The 17507-nt window shown below is 40.7% G+C and overlaps 1 protein-coding gene across 1 annotated transcript in view; it reads right to left on the minus strand.

The window, feature by feature from the left end:
• Positions 1-17507, minus strand: part of KCNH8 (potassium voltage-gated channel subfamily H member 8) — a 360147-nt gene that overhangs the window by 71528 nt on the left and 271112 nt on the right. Inside the window, exon 8 of the mRNA XM_086674209.1 lies at positions 2659-2856. Coding sequence (XP_086530335.1) covers positions 2659-2856 — 198 coding nt within the window. The remainder of the gene's footprint in view (positions 1-2658; positions 2857-17507) is intronic.

Consider the following 17507-nt stretch of genomic DNA (forward strand, 5'->3'; position numbering starts at 1 on the left):
GCCCCTCCCCTGTTCATGCTCTGTCTCTGTCTCAAAAATAAATACATGTTAAAAAAAAAATTAAATAAATGAGCAACATGTTTCATATTATGAGCTCTTATGATTAGCTCTCAAGGTCATACCAATAGTTAGTTAAATAGAAAATACTAAAATGCAGACATCCTTTCTTCTAGCCTAAGGTAATTGTCACAGTAATACAGAGTTTTTTCCCACAAACACAAATTTGGGAAGCTTTAACTAATAAATTCAAGTTACTTAGATGCCGTCTGCCATTCAACAGCAGTGGTTTCCCAAGTGCTGTCCAAGTCACCCAAATGCTTAAAAGCCACTGACAAATGAGCACCGGTTTTGCACCAGGATGATGTGATCAATGAGCATTTAACAAGTGGCAAAGTAACATCATCTGATTACTTCCCATATCTTTTGGCCCTGTGACCAGCATTGCTTTCTACTTACAGGGAACAGCAGGGAATAATTTATGCCATTTCCGATTCAGGACCACTCGCAATATTTTATGTGGATCAATAGAGAATAAAAGCTCAATTATCTACGCAGTTTCTTCAAACGTCAAATCAGTAGGTTAATCCTTGAACATTTGAGCATTTCCCCACCTTTCCATCAGGAGTAGAAGAAACACGGGCAAATATTAAATAAGTATAAGCTGTGTATATTGGCAAAATGCCTGTAACTTTGCTAAGCTGAGAGATGGGCAATCAAGGAGACTCGCAATTATAGAAGTCATAATACTGGGTATAAAACAGCCACCACGGCGTCTGGCACATTGTAGCTCTTCGGAAAATGAGAATTCCTGTTCTCTGCTCCCTAGGCTGTTGCTGCTGTACATCAGCCAAGACTGTTAGAATTTCTGCAGTCCCAGGATGCCCCTTCAGCAGCTCTGTCACCAGCACAGCCTTTCCAAGAAATTCTCCCGAACCCTGGCCCTGGTTTTCTCACTGCTTCGGAACTTCCTAACGGATTCGGCACTGAGAGCTTTACTGCCTGGTGTTAGTACAGCTCTTTCCACATCTTTCAGCCTATCTCTTCCGGACTGGATCATAAGTTCCTTGAGGGAGGGCTTGGCTTTATGCTTTGATTTCGCCATAAGCCGGATGAGTCATTTCTTAAAGCCCCGCACAGCCATTTGACATCTCCCACGCAAGGAACCTGTTAGGAACCATCCTCTATTATAAGGCTCAAAAATGCTAAGGGATAGCTGGGATTAAGGCCATTAAAAGAACATGGTAAAACAGGCTTTTGGGGAGAACTGTGATGGGGCAGAAAATACTGATAGAACCCTGCTTTAAGAATTCCAGTCTAATGTTTACTCGATCCAGGTAAATATCCACATCTCCTACGACTCCATGAGAGAAGTCTTGTGATTTGGTAAGTTTCCAAATATGTATTTATATACGGAAGGAAACATTTATCTGGGTTCAAACCTTGCCTCTTTTCCTTACTGATCGTATGGCATTGGGAAAGTTACCTTATTTCTCCAAGCTTTAGATATATCATCTGAAAAATGTGGATAATAACAGTGTTGATCCTGTATCAGGCGGTTTAGACAAGGGAAATGAACCTAAATATTTCAACAGAGGAAATTCACCGTAGAGAACTGGTTTTCCTGCGGCTAGAGAGCTAAACGAGCAAAAAGAGATTATAGAGGTAACGTGGCTATACTAACTGCAGGAAGGAGCTTCTGTCCTCGGAGATGGAAAAACAAAAGGAAGAAGGGGGCTTAGCAGAACACGAAGGCCCCAAAGAGGAGCGGTGAGGAGCCGTAAGACACGAAGGCCCGACTTTGGATGTGGGGGCGCTCCCAACTGATGCCGGAATCTCCAAGAAGATACAATGGGTCTGGTTCTGGGAGTGACTGAGGAGGCTGAACACGAGGACCACTTCTGCGGCTTGAGGTACATCATACGCCTGAGAAGCAAGCAGTCCCCTGTCTCCACCTCCCGCTTTCCAGTCTCCCTCTGGCGCCCCTACCGGCAGGCGCAACTGAAGTCGGCTGGCAAAGAAAAGTGAGGTTTGCAGCACCCAAACTCCAGCGTGACAAAGCATAACACGGAAGGCGGGTTTGGAGCTCAGGGACAATAGTGTAATAATTTGTCTGTTTGTTAAATGGGACAGGAATCGTGCCCAACCTATAGACAATGACTCAGGATGTTGTACTGAAGCATTTAGCACAGAAAATGGAATATGAAAACAAGTTTAAAATGTTAAATATTTATTATTTATTGGGTGTGTTTCTTTGTTTTTGTTTTTATTTTTAACTAAGTGATCTAGCAAGCATCCTTAATTCACTATATTAGTATTAATAAAATTTGATAACACTGTGTTCGAGACTGTCAAATGGGGTTTCAAACATACACCTGCAATTCAAACTCCTATAAGTTACATGAAAACAAAGTTCCTGCCCTTTCAAAATCGGTCATCAAGTAAACGGTTACTTCTTCATCTGTCCAGAAAATGGAATTCTTTGACATCACAGACTTTCATTGCTAATCTCTATGTACATTAAAGTGTTTGTCACCGATTTTCTAATTAGCGCTTTTTGACTCTTCCCATTTAAATGCGTTTTAGGACAGAACAAACGTAACAGAAATCCTGTGGCAGATATTCATTCCCTGTCTTGCTATGAAGAAGAGTTTCCCTTACCGCCGATCAGCATGGTGCAGATGGAGAAGATCTTTTCCGCATCTGTATTAGCAGAGACATTCCCAAACCCAACACTGGTGAGGCTGCTGAGAGTGAAGTACAGAGCGGCAATATAGGCACTTCGGATGGACGGGCCCCCCAAGGTATTGTTGCCGTAGTATGGAGACTCCAGTCTCTTTCCCAACTCATGGAGCCAACCTGCAATGGAAGAAAGAATGAGAACTTAAAGCCACAGAGTAGAGTCCCAGGATTAGCACCTGGGGGAGGGAGGGAATGACAAATGAACATTGAGGGACATACTGATTTGTTCAGGAAAAAGAAGAAAGAAAAATTAAAAGGGAGTTCAAGGCAAGAAATAAGATTCCATTGCTACGAAAGCAAAAATATCACTTTTATGCAAGCTGTTCTATATAAGACACACAGCAGAGAAGTGTGCATCCGAGAGCAGATGGGTGGTCAAAGCTAAACAGGTTACCCTCATGCAGGAGACTCTACCCACAGACACGGAAACCGGGATTGCTACGGTCGGTAACAGTGTGGTGTATTTCTCTAGTGGTTAAGCTCCTTTCTTCCTTCCTCACTTGGAGTTTCAAGAGACAAATGGGCTTAATAGGTATTTTTAAACCCTACGTGATGACACATAGCAACAACCACAAGGAGCTAGACTTCACATAGACGAGATGGGCTTTATTTCCACCCAGCACGACCTTGCCCCGTTTTATCCACTTGGGCTGACATCTAGTTGGCTTAGGAGTCTCAGCTCAGGCTACCTCCTCAGGAAACCTCCTCTGCAGCCCCATCCTGCCATGTGGGGGTGCAGGGGGAAAACCGCACAACTAAGAGGTACCTGTAATAGAACTGGATGTCCCCTGCAGCTGTTTTAGAATACTGCTCTATATGTGAGCCCAAACTGACCAAATTAAGAGCTTTAAGTACATGCAGTTTATTGTATGTCAACTATGCTGTCATAAAGCTGTAAAAAAAGCTACATTAATAAAGATGAGAAACAGCAAGCATGACATTGACGATAATAGAATGGAAACAACACAAACACTACGTTAAAATCCTTCATTGGAAACATTTATCCTTTAAGATTTTGTATTTCAAAATTCTCTCTTTCTCTTTCTTTGTAGGCGACTATGTTACAAACCACTGTGACAATTCAGCTGAACCCATAAGGTTCATAAGACTTCTGTTAAGAGATGTTATTCACTGACCGCTACTTTCTTGTAAACGCTTCATTTAATGGCTGCCCAAGAAGGGATGAGAGGCATCACACTTTTTAAGTAGTAATAATGCTGTCATTATCAACTAAAGTTATAGGTTATGGAACTGTGCTAGGTAATTAAAATGCATATTTTAAACAACTGGGAATTCCTCGAGACCAAGGAGAATTGTTTTGTGGCAAGTATTATATCTTATTCATCCTGTGTCTTCAGAAAAGTGTTTCTCAACCTTTAGCTTGCCTCAGAAACATCTAGAGGGCTTGTTAAACAGCGATAGCAAGTCCTATCCCTGAAAGCTTTTTAAAACTGCTGTGCCCTCTGCCACCTCCACTAACCGCATCAAAGTTTCTGTTGCCAAGACCAGGTACTGGTATTTTTTAAAAGTTCCCAGTAGAATGTAATGTGAAGATAGAACTTAGAACCGCTATTCCAGATCTTAGCAAAGCACTAACAATAGTCAAGTTTAATAAATGCTATTTTAAAAAGTGAATGAATTAATGAATATATCAATTGTTCTTGCACTCTATCGTAGTATGAGATAATTTGACAGCCTTGAGACGATAACACAACATATGTGCATTTGTAAATTTGTACTAGGATAAGAACATATGTTTGGACGATAGAGAATAATAATGAAACGTAAGTTATACGCTATAAAAGGTGATGCTGTTAGTAAGTTATGACCAGGTACTCTGTCTGGAAAGGCTTTGCGAAGGAAATACGCTCTAGTGATGCGGTTCAGGGCAGGCTGGCACACAGGAATGTGCCACTTGGGCATGGGAATTAGTTGAGCTGAAGGCAATCAGGGCCTGACGGACTCAAAAGAAGCTTTTTACTCCCCCCTCAACAGCCTGAAAGAATTTAGATAGGGGGCCTGTACCAAGAAGAGAGCTATTACCAGGGATAACTTTTTACATCAGAAAGATTTATCTTCATGGCATGGCAAACATTTGTTTACTGAACATTTGCTCTTCTCATCTTCCAATGAACAGTCTTTCTTCCCTTTGAAGCCCCCTTGGCCTTAGCTCAGGATGGCCTCGAAGCCTCAATTGCCTGACTGTCTTTGACCCTCTCATGTCTACGTGAAACTCCTGCAGGTACTACATTAAATTTGTTTTTCTTCGGTTTTACTGTCTCACATCAGTATAATTATTAGGGCAGCCAAAGAACCTAAAAAAGAAGAGAAAAATAACGTTCCTCCCCAACACTAGATTCAACACAGATTTAAATGTGGGCTCCTCCATTTATAGGCTGCAACAAGGACTAACTTCTCTGAGCTCCACTTTTCTCACTTGGAAAAACAGGGATACTATCTAAGTTGTGGAGCTGTGATGGATTAAAGGAGGTGCCACATATGAAAATGCCAACCATTGTTACTGGCTGAGGTTTAGTGTATCTCTTTTCTCTCTCTTGCTTCTCTTACTTTCATGGGAACAAGAAAGCACAGAAGTCCAGGAAGGTAAGAGAAAATAAGAGCCCAGCACTGAACTGTAATGGGAGAGGAAGGTGGTGACTCCATGTATTCAGTAAAAACTACTGTAGGGATTAGCATTTCCTAACTAATAGAAATAAGAGGGAGAAAATCCAGATGACAGCAGCTCTTAAAACTGGGGAAGTTACGGGGTGCCTGGGTGGCTCAGTCGGTTAAGTGCCCAACTCTTGGTTTTGGCTCAGGTCATGATCACATGGTTTCAGTTTGGCCGCAGGTTGGGCTCTGCCCTAGCAGCGTGGAACGTGCTTGGGATTCTCTCTCCCTCTCGCTCTGCCCCTTCCCTGCTCATGCTGTCTCTCTCAAATAAATAAATAAACGTAAAAAAAGTGGCGGAGTTATATGCCCATTTGTGAATCTGAAGAAAGACGCGATTCTTTGGCCATCACAAAGTACATGTGGAGACTGTGGGCCACTCTGTACTCATTTTGTCATTTCATGGCTTCCTGAAGCCCTTTCATACATATCAGATTAAAAAAATCTGTTCTAGAATTTTAAGCGAGGGGGAGGATGCAGTGATCAAGGGTGATTTGATAGAACATAGCTTAATCTTGAATGGAAAAAGATTTAGAAATAACGGCAACTTATCCAAGATTAATTGATGAGATATCACAAAAGCAAATCACATGTGCATTTAAAAAATATTACTGGTATATTTATATGCACCGTAGGAAGAGAGTGCAGACACAAAGGCATAATCAGGAAGCAGAGAGAACATCTGAATTTATTGTCATATTCAGGATGTCGATTTCTGCAGGATAGTGCCCCCATAGGCATTTGATCCAGACGCCGTCAAATATGGAGAACCACAGGATGCTGAATGGCTGGTGGGCTTGGTATTTCTCAAGTGTCTTCCCACTTGTGCTCTAAAAGGGATGCTGTATTATTTCTTCTGGACAAAGAACTGATTAGAGGGGCTTGTCCTTTTGTTCCATATTGGTCATTCCTGCTAATTACTGGGAAGCTGAAAACTGTCCTCTTACCCAGAAAGTAAATATTGCATGACCTAATTTCTGTTTTAGCTGATGCACAGAGGAAGAGAAAAACCCAGAAACAACTGAGCTACTTACTACTTCCTCTTGCCTGAATCAGCTGCACCATCAGACCATGAAGAAACAACTGGACCCACCTATTGATCTTCAATTTATTCATTACCTTACGGAACCCAGTTTTCTCACTTAAAAAAAAAAAAAAAAAGCAAACAAACCCAGTCAATATATTTGGTTGAACTTCTTAATTGGAACAAAAGTGAAATCCTGAAGAATTCTCTGAAGCAAATCAGTTTTCATACGGATTGATTTCTGTAATCAAATAGGATGAAAGTTTGTATCAGGACATACAGATTATATTAGATTATATCCTCATCCAGGGCCTGTTCATTTACAATGTGTGAAGCTATCTCAGAAGTGATTCAGGGCGCAAAACACAGAGGAACAACAGACCTACTTTTGTTGATATCTCTTTTCCGTCTAGCCAACTGTTCTGTCTATTTTCAGAAACATCTTGTTTTTTAAGAAAGGTTGCTACTAAACTGTGTTACAGCTGACGGAGCAAAAGCAATAATGATGATGGCAAAACCTGGTAACACGCAAAGGAGGTAACACCCACAAATCCTGGGATTGGCTCTGTGGGCTAAATAAAACTTTTTCACAGAACAGCTCGTCCAAAATGAGAGCACATGTTCACTGTAACAAGACAACATGTCACTGTACTGTATAGAAGAAACAGTTTAACCAATTTGGAAGCCAATCTTTTTTTATGCTGAAGAAACTCATCTCTAAAGGAAGGGATGTCCTAGAACAGTCTGTCTGTTTCTGCTCATTTTTTTTTCCTAAGGAACATTTTGAGGAAAGACACATACACAACATAAAGTAGAATCTAAATATACTAATACATTGCAATTTGATAAAGACAAAAGATATCATAAAATAATCCTATCATTACTAAAATTGATTAGATAAATAAAAGAGTAGGTTTATGAAACAAAGATAACTTTTAAGATAGAATGACTCCTTTTTTTGAGAGAGAGAGAGAGAGAGAGAGAGAAGGTGAGTGGTGGAGGGGCAGAGAGCACAGAGTCTGGTGCAGGACTGATCTCACCACAGCGAGATCATAACCTGAGCCAGAATCCAGAGTTGGAAGCTTCACCAACTGAGCCACCCAGGGGCCTCAAGATAGAATGACTCTTAATGACCACGCCCAGAAGAGCATGGAACTTAGCACAATTCAATCCATACATTTTTCATTGCATACTTACCATGGGCCCAGTATTTTGCTTAATTACACACTTCTAACACTGAATGGGAATTTCTAATTAGTTTGCTCTTTAGGCTCCCTACAATAATTTACTTACTTTTACTATGCATATTGTGTGCACAGTTTATACAAGTGTGACCTGCTTTATACAACATATGCAGTCTTAAAAAGTTTAGTTTAGATTAGCATTTGGTAAGTGAGCAGATAGTTCAGATTTAATAAAAGGAATGGGAGCATGTTATTTAAGGAAAGCCTATGGTGAATTTCTTTGGTCGTATAAAATACCTTAGTAATATGCAAAAGTATCCGGTAAAATATAAGCTTATTAAATCATATTTATATGTGTGTGTTAAGATGTGTTTGTATAGACAGAGAAAAGAAAGAGAGGATTAGCACATGCATAATCACACCTATAATCCCAAATGGTGTTTTACTTAATTTGGAACGCATGAACCATGTTGCATTAGGGTGTGGCGAGAAGCAAGAAGGGAAGCCATGCCAGGGGTTTTCTTGTTACTAGGTTGGCACACGCTTTACATTCTACCGAGGGCTTCCTGGGCTCCAGACACTCCAGTAAGGCAGTCCATCTCCCGTCTCACTTACAGGCACTAATTGTATGGAATAGGTACGCTTATCATCCACATTTTGATCCATTATTTCATTAATCATTATAACCATTTAGAAATCATCATCCTCATTTTAAAGACGAGAAAACTAAGGCTCTGAATGATTAAATAGCTTGCTCAGTATGGCAGTATCAGGGTTAGAATCCAGATCTGTGTGCTGTCAGAGCCCAGGTTCTTGACCACTATGTACAGTGGTCACGTAATATACATATACCCATGTAATATACATATAAGCCCAAGAATACTACTGTTGTAGTGTGGCTGAATGTCTTTACAAGTGAGATGCCATTTGTTATTATGGTGTACATACGTGGCAAGAAAGAAGTAGTCTTAGTTAGGCCTCCCCAGAAGCAGACCCTGAGGCATGGCTTTAACTATAAGTCATTTATTTAGGTGTTAGGTCTAGCACACATATTTAGGAGACAGTAAGGAAGGGACACAGAGAGTGGAGGAAGCCAATGAAGCATGCCCCATCAAGCAAGCTATCACTATAGGCAACTGGAGCTGAAGCCCACTGGGGAACCCCGGGGAGGAGTGTAGAACACATCCCCTGTCAGAGCAGGGGAGTATTAACCATCATTGATTGAGGGTGGCTCTAAGGGAGCATGACTTCCCCATCGTGGCCATGACTGTAGCAAAGGAGGCTTCTACATCTCAAGACAGTGCCTCAGGCATAGATATAGATCCTAAGGATAGGAGTCATACAGAGTGAGGGGGCACGGTGGAGTACCAACAACATTTGTGACAGCAGCCAACACTTACTAAATGCCAAGTATTTTGCTAGGCTTTCACATAACACTATTTTCATACAACTATCACAACTACTCTGCCTTTTTTTTTTTTTTTTCTTAAACTGATAGAGTCCAACAGAGAAGGTCAGAAGTTTTCTCCTGTCTTTGGGGACTTTTAGAACTGAGAGGTAAATCCATGCCTTTCTAACTAAACATCCATCATCCTTCCCCTATAGTACACTGCTTATAAAGAAGTAATCATTTTAAATGATCTTTTTAATTGCACTTGTTGAAACCGTTATTAAATAAGTTTGCATTTCCAGCGGCCTCTTTTGCTTAGCGTGGGGGATTGTGTCCCAAAGGCACACATCATATCAGAGAAAATAGAGGAATTATCCAAACATAATCCACAATGTAGACATGGGATGACATGGTATTTAGAACCTGAATATTACTTCAACAGGGATCAAGAGGTTTCTAATGTAAATTCCAAGCATAGAAAATACTATGGTTAACACTGGCTTCCCCTTCCTCCATACTTAATCCTTTTGGACTTCATTCAGCTGAGAGGTAGGAAAACACCGCGAATCCTAAGGTGGGAGGTGTCTGGCTGGGAGAGGCAAAACAGTGGGAGACGATGATTGTGGGGCACAGCCCGAGAACTTCTCTGGTTGCTTAGCCTCTCCCCAGGGGCTAATGTGTGGGTCCACCCAGCTGCAGGGGTGATTGAGAGATATCAAAAAGGGTGTCAGAAGTCTGAGCGCCTTACATGTGTCTATGTGGGTTTGTGGGGGTGGTGATGGTGTGGCAACAGAAAGACAAAGATTTGTGTGAGGTATTGTATTTACTGTTATACACTCTAAAAGAGTTGTTAGTCTGAAACAGAATATCCCAAAAAAAACCTTGAGATTTCAACTCCATTGTCTCTCTCTCTCTCTCTTTATTTATTTATTTATTTTGAGAGACACAGAGAGAGTGCAGGTGGGAGAGGGACAGAGAGTGAATCCCAAGCAGGCTCCTCATGCACAGACTGATGTGGGGCTCGAACACAGGAAATCGTGGGATCATGACCTAGGCCAAAATCAAGAGTCGATCACTCAACCAAATGAGCCACCCAGGCGTCCCTTCACTATCTCTTAAAATATCTACATATTCATCTCCATTCCTTAAGGTTCAACTAGGGCCTGCCACTACAGTTTTCTGTTTTGTTTGTTTTTTGATTTAAACAAACTTTTTATTTTGGGATAATTTTGACTAATACCAAAGTTGCAAAGAGTACAAACAATCCCCTTTGTATCCTTCACCCAGCTTCTCCTAATGTTAGCATCTTAATGTTTATCAAACTATGAAATTAACATTGGCACATTATTACTAACTAAACTATGGACTTTGTATATTTTAATGTAAGAATACAGTTAAGGAGGAGTTCAGAGACTTAGATTCCAGAACTCACTCTCTACCTTCCACTCCATCCCCATATTTCAGGGTGTGACTGTGGATAAGACTAGAAAGGCACCAGGCTACAGTGGTATTTGATATTGATTGATTTGTTGATTCCACTAAGGAAAAGGCCATCAGTAAATTTGGGGTCCTGTCCGAATCTGACCAGGAACTCCATTACTTGGAGTTTCCACAGATCTCACATTTTGGTTCTCATAAACTAAGAGGTGTCTTACATTTCTGAAATGGTGTAACCTACTTTTGAGGTGAAAGTCGGAAGCAAAAAAGATTAATCATAAAAGAGTGGAGATTGGACCTAGAGTCAGGAAATGGAGGTCGTAATCTTGGCCTTGCCGTTAATTAAGTTGATGTCTGATCCTTTATGCACCAATAGCCTTTCTAGTCTTCCATTTTTCCATCTTGAAGATGAGGTGATTGGATTGAGTAATCTCTTTTCCTGTAATCTTTTAGTAATCTTTCTCAGATCGAAGATTTGATGAAACAAGATCCTGTGACGTTTCCTCACGAACGGTTGATTTTCCGAAAGTAAAATGCTTGTGTAATAACCCATGATCTTATAATTCATCCTTTATTTGTTTTTAATTATTTGAGTGATGACCCATCAGCAAATGTTGATGGGATAAGGATGGAAGGTGTTCACATCTTGATGCATGTATCATTTGTGCTCTATTTCCAGCGATGAACAATTACTCAGAAGCAATATTATGTGATATTGGTACCGTCAGGAAAAAAAATGCACCACTTGTGCTAAACCAGCCCGGAGTTTGCCAGTTCTCTAAAGTCTACTTAAATATGAAGTATTAGTATACTAAGGTACAGCATTCCACATAAGCAATGAATGTAAAGATTACATACTATGATAAACTACCAAAATAGACCATCATCACATGCAGCAAAGAAACAAAACCCAAACTGGGGCACCTGGGTGGCTCAGTCCGCTAAGTGTTCAACTTCAGCTCAGGTCATGATCTCACAGCTTGTGAGTTCAAGCCCCTCCTCGGGCTCTGTGCTGACAGCTCAGAGCCTGGAGCCTGCTTCGAATTCTGTGTCTCCCTCTCTCTCTGCCCCTCCCCTGCTCGCACTCTGTCTCTCTGTCTCAAAAATAAATAAACAAAAAAATTAAACAAAACAAACCAAAACCAAACCCAAACCAACCAAACAAAAAGACTCCAGAAAGAACAAGAAATGTAAAACAACCTGAAGTCACAGTTGGGCATCTACGATAGAGCTTTCTGACTGATCCTAAGAAGAGGCAGTATAGGCCATCTGTTTCCAACCAGCTGGGACACTTCCAAATGCCTCTCAAATCTTGGCTAAAAATAGAGGAAATTCTAACAAAGATTAGGCTCATGGCTAAGTTAACAGAACATAAACAATGAACTATTTACCTTTAACTGTCCTATATAAAATGCTCATACAATTCACAGTTCACAATTCAGATCTGCCTCAACATGAGCATTTTTTCCTGAGGAATTATTGGTACGTTTTTCAGGGCTTAATGAGTTTGTGAGACAAACATTCATGGCTGAACTCATTTACAAAGGCAACTTGTCACTCAGGAAGAAAATTCTAATCCAAAGCACTCCTCCTTTGCGCCAAGGGACAAAAACCTAGCTCAAGAAAATAATTTAGGATAAAAATAATTGAATCCAGCCAAATTATTTTACTTTATTGGTAAGCTCAAGTTTATTTTCATTACCTGCCCCCAATTTCCTTCTTATTCTCTCCTTTCTCTCAAAGATTTTGAATTGCTGCAAACCTAGGGAAGAAAAATGAATTGACACATCCCACATTTGCAAACCATTTCTCAGGGGTAGTACTTGCCTGGAAGTCATTTAAATTAGAAGGATAGGCTTTGACATCCATTAAAAAGGAATCTCAAGTTTCTCTGGTTTGCAGAACTTCAAAATAAAGTTCTAATTACATTTCTTCCAAATGCATTAAAGGAGATATGTTTTCTAACATCTCAATTATAAAAGTAACTCAAATAAATTAAGCCTCATAATATGCTGGAATGTTGCATTCAAATACAGTAAACCTTGTTTTGCGAGCATAATTTGTTCAGGAAACATACTTGTAAGCCAAAGCACTTGCATATCAAAGCGAATATCAGGAACCATTGGCTCAGTCGTGATCATGTGACATTCGGTGTCACTTACTACTCGTGTTGCAAGACATCGCTTGTTTATCAAGTTAAAATTTATTAGAAATGTCTGCTTGTCTTGTGGAACACTCGCAGAACAAGTTACTCACAATCCAAGGTTTTACTGTGCTTCATTAAAGAGTCCTCTGGATTTTATCTACCGTCACTTGGTATTGAAACTGTTCCAAAGGCAGATTCTTCAAGTTTCTAGGAAGTGCTCAAGTCTCCAAAATGAAACACCAACTTAGAGGTGTCGGCTTTTGTTCTCCATTTGAAGAGCTGATTCTGACTCGTATGTCCAGTAATGCATTTAAAAACGTATAACTAACTTTGTTTGATGGCTTGATGGGGAATGGAATACGTGGTGGGAATCTGCATGAGTGTTCCAAAATAAGTTTTTAGCCAGCATGTGGCTGAGTGGTTGGAGGTGAAGTAAACACAGGGTGATAGGGGTGTGCCCAAGACACCCAGAGGTGGCATGCAGAGTTTTACAAATGCGAAGTAGAGTAGAGGACACAGGGCAATGAATCGAGGAACAAGATATACGGGAGGAATGCAGAAGAGAAACAGGACAACAGAGAAATGTGTCAGACCAGGTAGTGTAGTAAACCTGGGTGACCCAGAAGGCAAGCAACGCAGCATAGGAAAGTACTACTTAGTTGTGTGATGTTGGCTAAGTTACTCATCCTCTTCGGGCCCAGTGTCCTTCTTGCTACAATGGAGAACATGACAGTACCTCACCTCATAGGCTGTTGTGACATCAAGTGACCCAATTCACATAAAGGGCTTAGTAGAATGCTAAACACAACAAGCACTAGTAAAGAGCTATTCTTGTTGCTGCTGTGGTTTGAAAGGAATGAAGGTTTTCTGTCTTACTGAAAGTAATACAGACTTCTAAAATCCTTCATTACTGAACACCGGTATAAAACACGAACCCAGCATCTCATTTCCATCAGTAGAAAATAATGAACACAATAGAAATAACACACACAATCACATCATTCTTGCAGATCAGGGATTTTGCGCCATTGGTACTACAAATGCCACTTCTCATCGTGAGGTACTGAAAATACAAAATGGATAGGACGTAGGCTCAGAATACTTTGTCATCGATCTGCTTTGCTGTTACTTGGCTTGTTACGGTACAAAGAGTGTGTTGTAGTACTCTTGTTTGTGCCTTTGTAGCTGAAGACCACACACTGATCGCCCAAGGCACAGAATAGTTTATATATTATTTAATTTAATCTTATATTGTGTAACAATCTCTTCCAATTCTAAGAGCCAAGGGTTATAATCTGAAATGTTGATATTAAAGTGTTAGGCTAAATCAAACATGATCAAGAGTAGACACGTGTTAAGGCTAAGGACCAGCTTTTTGATCTGGGTTTGTCTGAATTTTTAGTCTTTACACCTGTTAATATGCCATAGTACCTCCTGATCCTTCTTGTCGGTCGAAGTTTGGGTATTAACACACTCTTGATTCACTTAATCTCTTTCACACGAATGGCTGTTCCAGTTGACTTTTCTCTGTAATTGCTGTTCACTTCCACCTGGTCCCTATCACTTGCTTATAGTCACCATTAGCAAGGACATGTGGTCTGGAGACATGGCGTCATTTTTATTTTGAGCATGGAAACTTTTGTGACACTCTTCACCTCCCCACCACCCCTACCAGAAGCCCTAGCTATTATTCCAAAGGCAGTTGGCGGGAATTGATGTGTTCATGGTCAGTGTATGCAAAAGCCTGGGGAATGTGAAAGCTTTTTGGAACCATAGACTGAACTCTCAGCAAGTCCCCAAGGCTTCATTTTCCAGGAATAGAACTCTTTGGTTACATTCTCTTGTGGACTTTGCAAGAGACTTTATATAGGTCAGACCCATGCTGTGGAGAAATTAAAGACCACACAGCTTTTGTTTTTCTTCTGAAAACCCACTTTCCTACATAGTTTTTTAGACCTTATTAAAAATATTAAATAAGCTAAGCTTTGAATCAGGCTTTAACCATTCCATTCACCGGCATCTAACTTTTAATTTCACCCACAGACACCAACTCTGTATGCATATTCATTATTTGGCGACCATAATGCCTTTTTAATGGATTTAAAGCAATGGAAGCAGGGGCAAAAGATGGTTTAGTCTCCAGCCTGGCACACAAAAGTTGGTTTAACTCATATTGTAATCAAAGTACATACAGTACATAGCTTATTTGCACATTTGCTTAAATCTTACCCTAACAATTTGTGGGAAAAATGTGTTTATGCTTTCATTGGATGGTATCTTCTGAAATACTTATCGTCCAGTTTCTGGGAAACAGGTTTCAAATGCCATGGGGCAGGTTTTGTAGAGGTTAGGGAGAAAGCTGTCCCACTCTGGGCATATGACAGAGGCAGCAAGAGGCACACAGTAATGACAACAGGGAAGTCCAAGGTACCAGAACACCCTGAGAAAACATGGCAGGAAGCAGCAGCAGCAAGCCTGGGCAGAGCTGAAGGAGCAGGCAGGGCCTCTCAGAAAGAAACTAAGCAGCCAGGGCTCTAGTGAGCCCAGGCTATGGTCGAGGCAGGATTTGGCTCCCAGTTCTAACTGCTGAGGACCCAGGAACACATGAGTTATACCCTGTAGTCAGAGCCCTGATTCTAAGACTAGGATTGAGCCCAATCTGCCTCCCCTGGTTCCCCACTCTTCCAAAATATGGCAGCATTTCTAGTGTTTAAAAATCCAGCTGTCCAATAGCTAAATTATGGAAAGAGCCTAAATGTCCATCAACTGATGAATGGATAAAGAAATTGTGGTTTAAATACACAATGGAATACTACTTGGCAATGAGAAAGAATGAAATATGGCCTTTTGTAGCAACGTGGATGGAACTGGAGAGTGTTATGCTAAGTGAAATAAGTCATAACAGAGAAAGACAGATGCCATATGTTTTCATTCTTATGTGGATCCTGAGAAACTTAACAGAAGACCATGGGGGAGGGGAAGGGGGGAAAAGAGAGAGGGAGGGAGGCAAACCATAAGAGACTCTTAAAAACTGAGAACAAACTGAAGGTTGATGGGGGGTGGGAGGGAGGGGAGGGTGGGTGATGGGCACTGAGGAGGGCACCTGTTGGGATGAGCACTGGGTGTTGCATGGAAACCAATGTGACAATAAATTTCGTATACAAAAATAAATAAAATTTAAAAAAATCCACTTGTCAAGGCCTCAGCTACAACTTCACCCGCTTTAGGAGGTTGCCTTTTTCAAGGTCACATGACGTCACTCCCTGTGCTTGGTTTCCCTTTTCCAAACATCCTGCAGATTGTTAATGTCTGTCTTTCGGGTTTTGTCTCAGACTTGAATGTAGTCAGTTTTTGTTTTGGAGGTTTGTTTGTTTGTTTGTTTTGCTCAGCAACTGCACCCTCATGAAAACACTTGGTTCCTGAACTCTCTGTTCTCACATCCAGTTCCCAGCCAAGAGTATATTCAGATTAATTCTCTTTCTTTACCTCCCATCACTCCTGAAGAGAAGCTTTTCTTGACCCAGGAAACTAAAATATTACTTTCATTATTTCCACCTGTTCAGTAGTCTCTCAATAGCCCCTAAGTCATTAATTCACTAATTCACTCACTTGGCAAATAGGTAGTGACCATGCATAGTGTTTGAGATGCTGCGTGAGATGCAAAGGTCAGGGAGTTGGGTCATCATTGCCTTGCAGTCTACTAGGAAACTCTAATAATAGCGGATGTTTGCTCGAACTAAGTGCCCCTTCCTGGAGCAATCAGAAATGGTTTAAAGGAGGAAGAGTATTCAAATTGTACTGCACAGAATGAGTAGGATTTAGAAGAACAGAGATGTAGGGAAAGTGCAGAGGCACCAGGCCAGGAACACTTAATGCACATATGGAGAAAAGGAATTTACGCAATTTGGCTGGAGTGAAGGGTACGAGCCAGAAAGTCATGTAGAGTACGTTTAACCTGCAAGTTTACAAACTTAAAAATATCCTTCTTTTCTTCCGAGAAATCAAAAATCAACAAAAGCAATCCACCAAAAGAGAAGCTGGGTTTAAACTGCTACATCGAGGACTAATATTTCATATAATGGATAATACTGTGGCAAGAATGTTAAGCCTCTGAGTAAATCAACAGGAAAAACTGTCAAATCATTCTCCCCCTATGGATATGCATGTGTGTGTCTGTGTGTGTGAGAGAGAGAGAGAAAGACGAAGAAATCACAAATAATATGGGGATGAAGTTAATATAATTCTTTGCTAGAGTCGGAGGAGGAGTTCACCTTTATTTTGAGAATATTTATAATGCAAAATCCTTAAAATCTAGAAATAACTTCTGAAGAAACAATAAGGCAATAGGTACTGTGGCTTTGAGAAAGTGCTGGAGAAACCTTTTGGGATTCATCTCAGGGTCATTCGCTCTGACAAAACTCAATACATGTAGAAGGAGAAACACTTTTCAGTCTTCAGAGAGGCTCATACTGAAGAGTTCAGGTTGTTGGCATTCAAGCCTTACACGGGTATCTAGATTATAATTTCTAATCATTACGAATCATCATCACTATGATGCAACACTTAACAAACACTTTTAAGGATCTTGCAAAACTCTCGCACCTCCAGTGATTTCATTTAGGTCTTATTTTTCTCCCCTCTCATTTTGCAGTAATCTATGTAATCAATTTTTCATCTCCATCCCTGAGCCCTGTTTCCCACCCCTCGCCACTGGAGGCCTGACTGCATTTTAATCTCATCTGATTATCTGCCTGCAGTTCCCATTAGACCGCTGCTTCTTGAGGGTAGGAATTATCGTCTGTCTCACACACTTGATTTCCAAGCCTAGCTCAGGGTGTGGCACCTAATATGCACTCAATACATATTTATTAAGCGATAAAGCATATCTTTCTCAATCATAAAGACCACAGAATAGAT

The sequence above is a fragment of the Puma concolor genome, chromosome C2, assembly GCF_028749965.1.
Source record: "Puma concolor isolate L17-30 chromosome C2, mPumCon1.1.hap2, whole genome shotgun sequence".
Taxonomy (NCBI): Eukaryota; Metazoa; Chordata; class Mammalia; order Carnivora; family Felidae; genus Puma; species Puma concolor.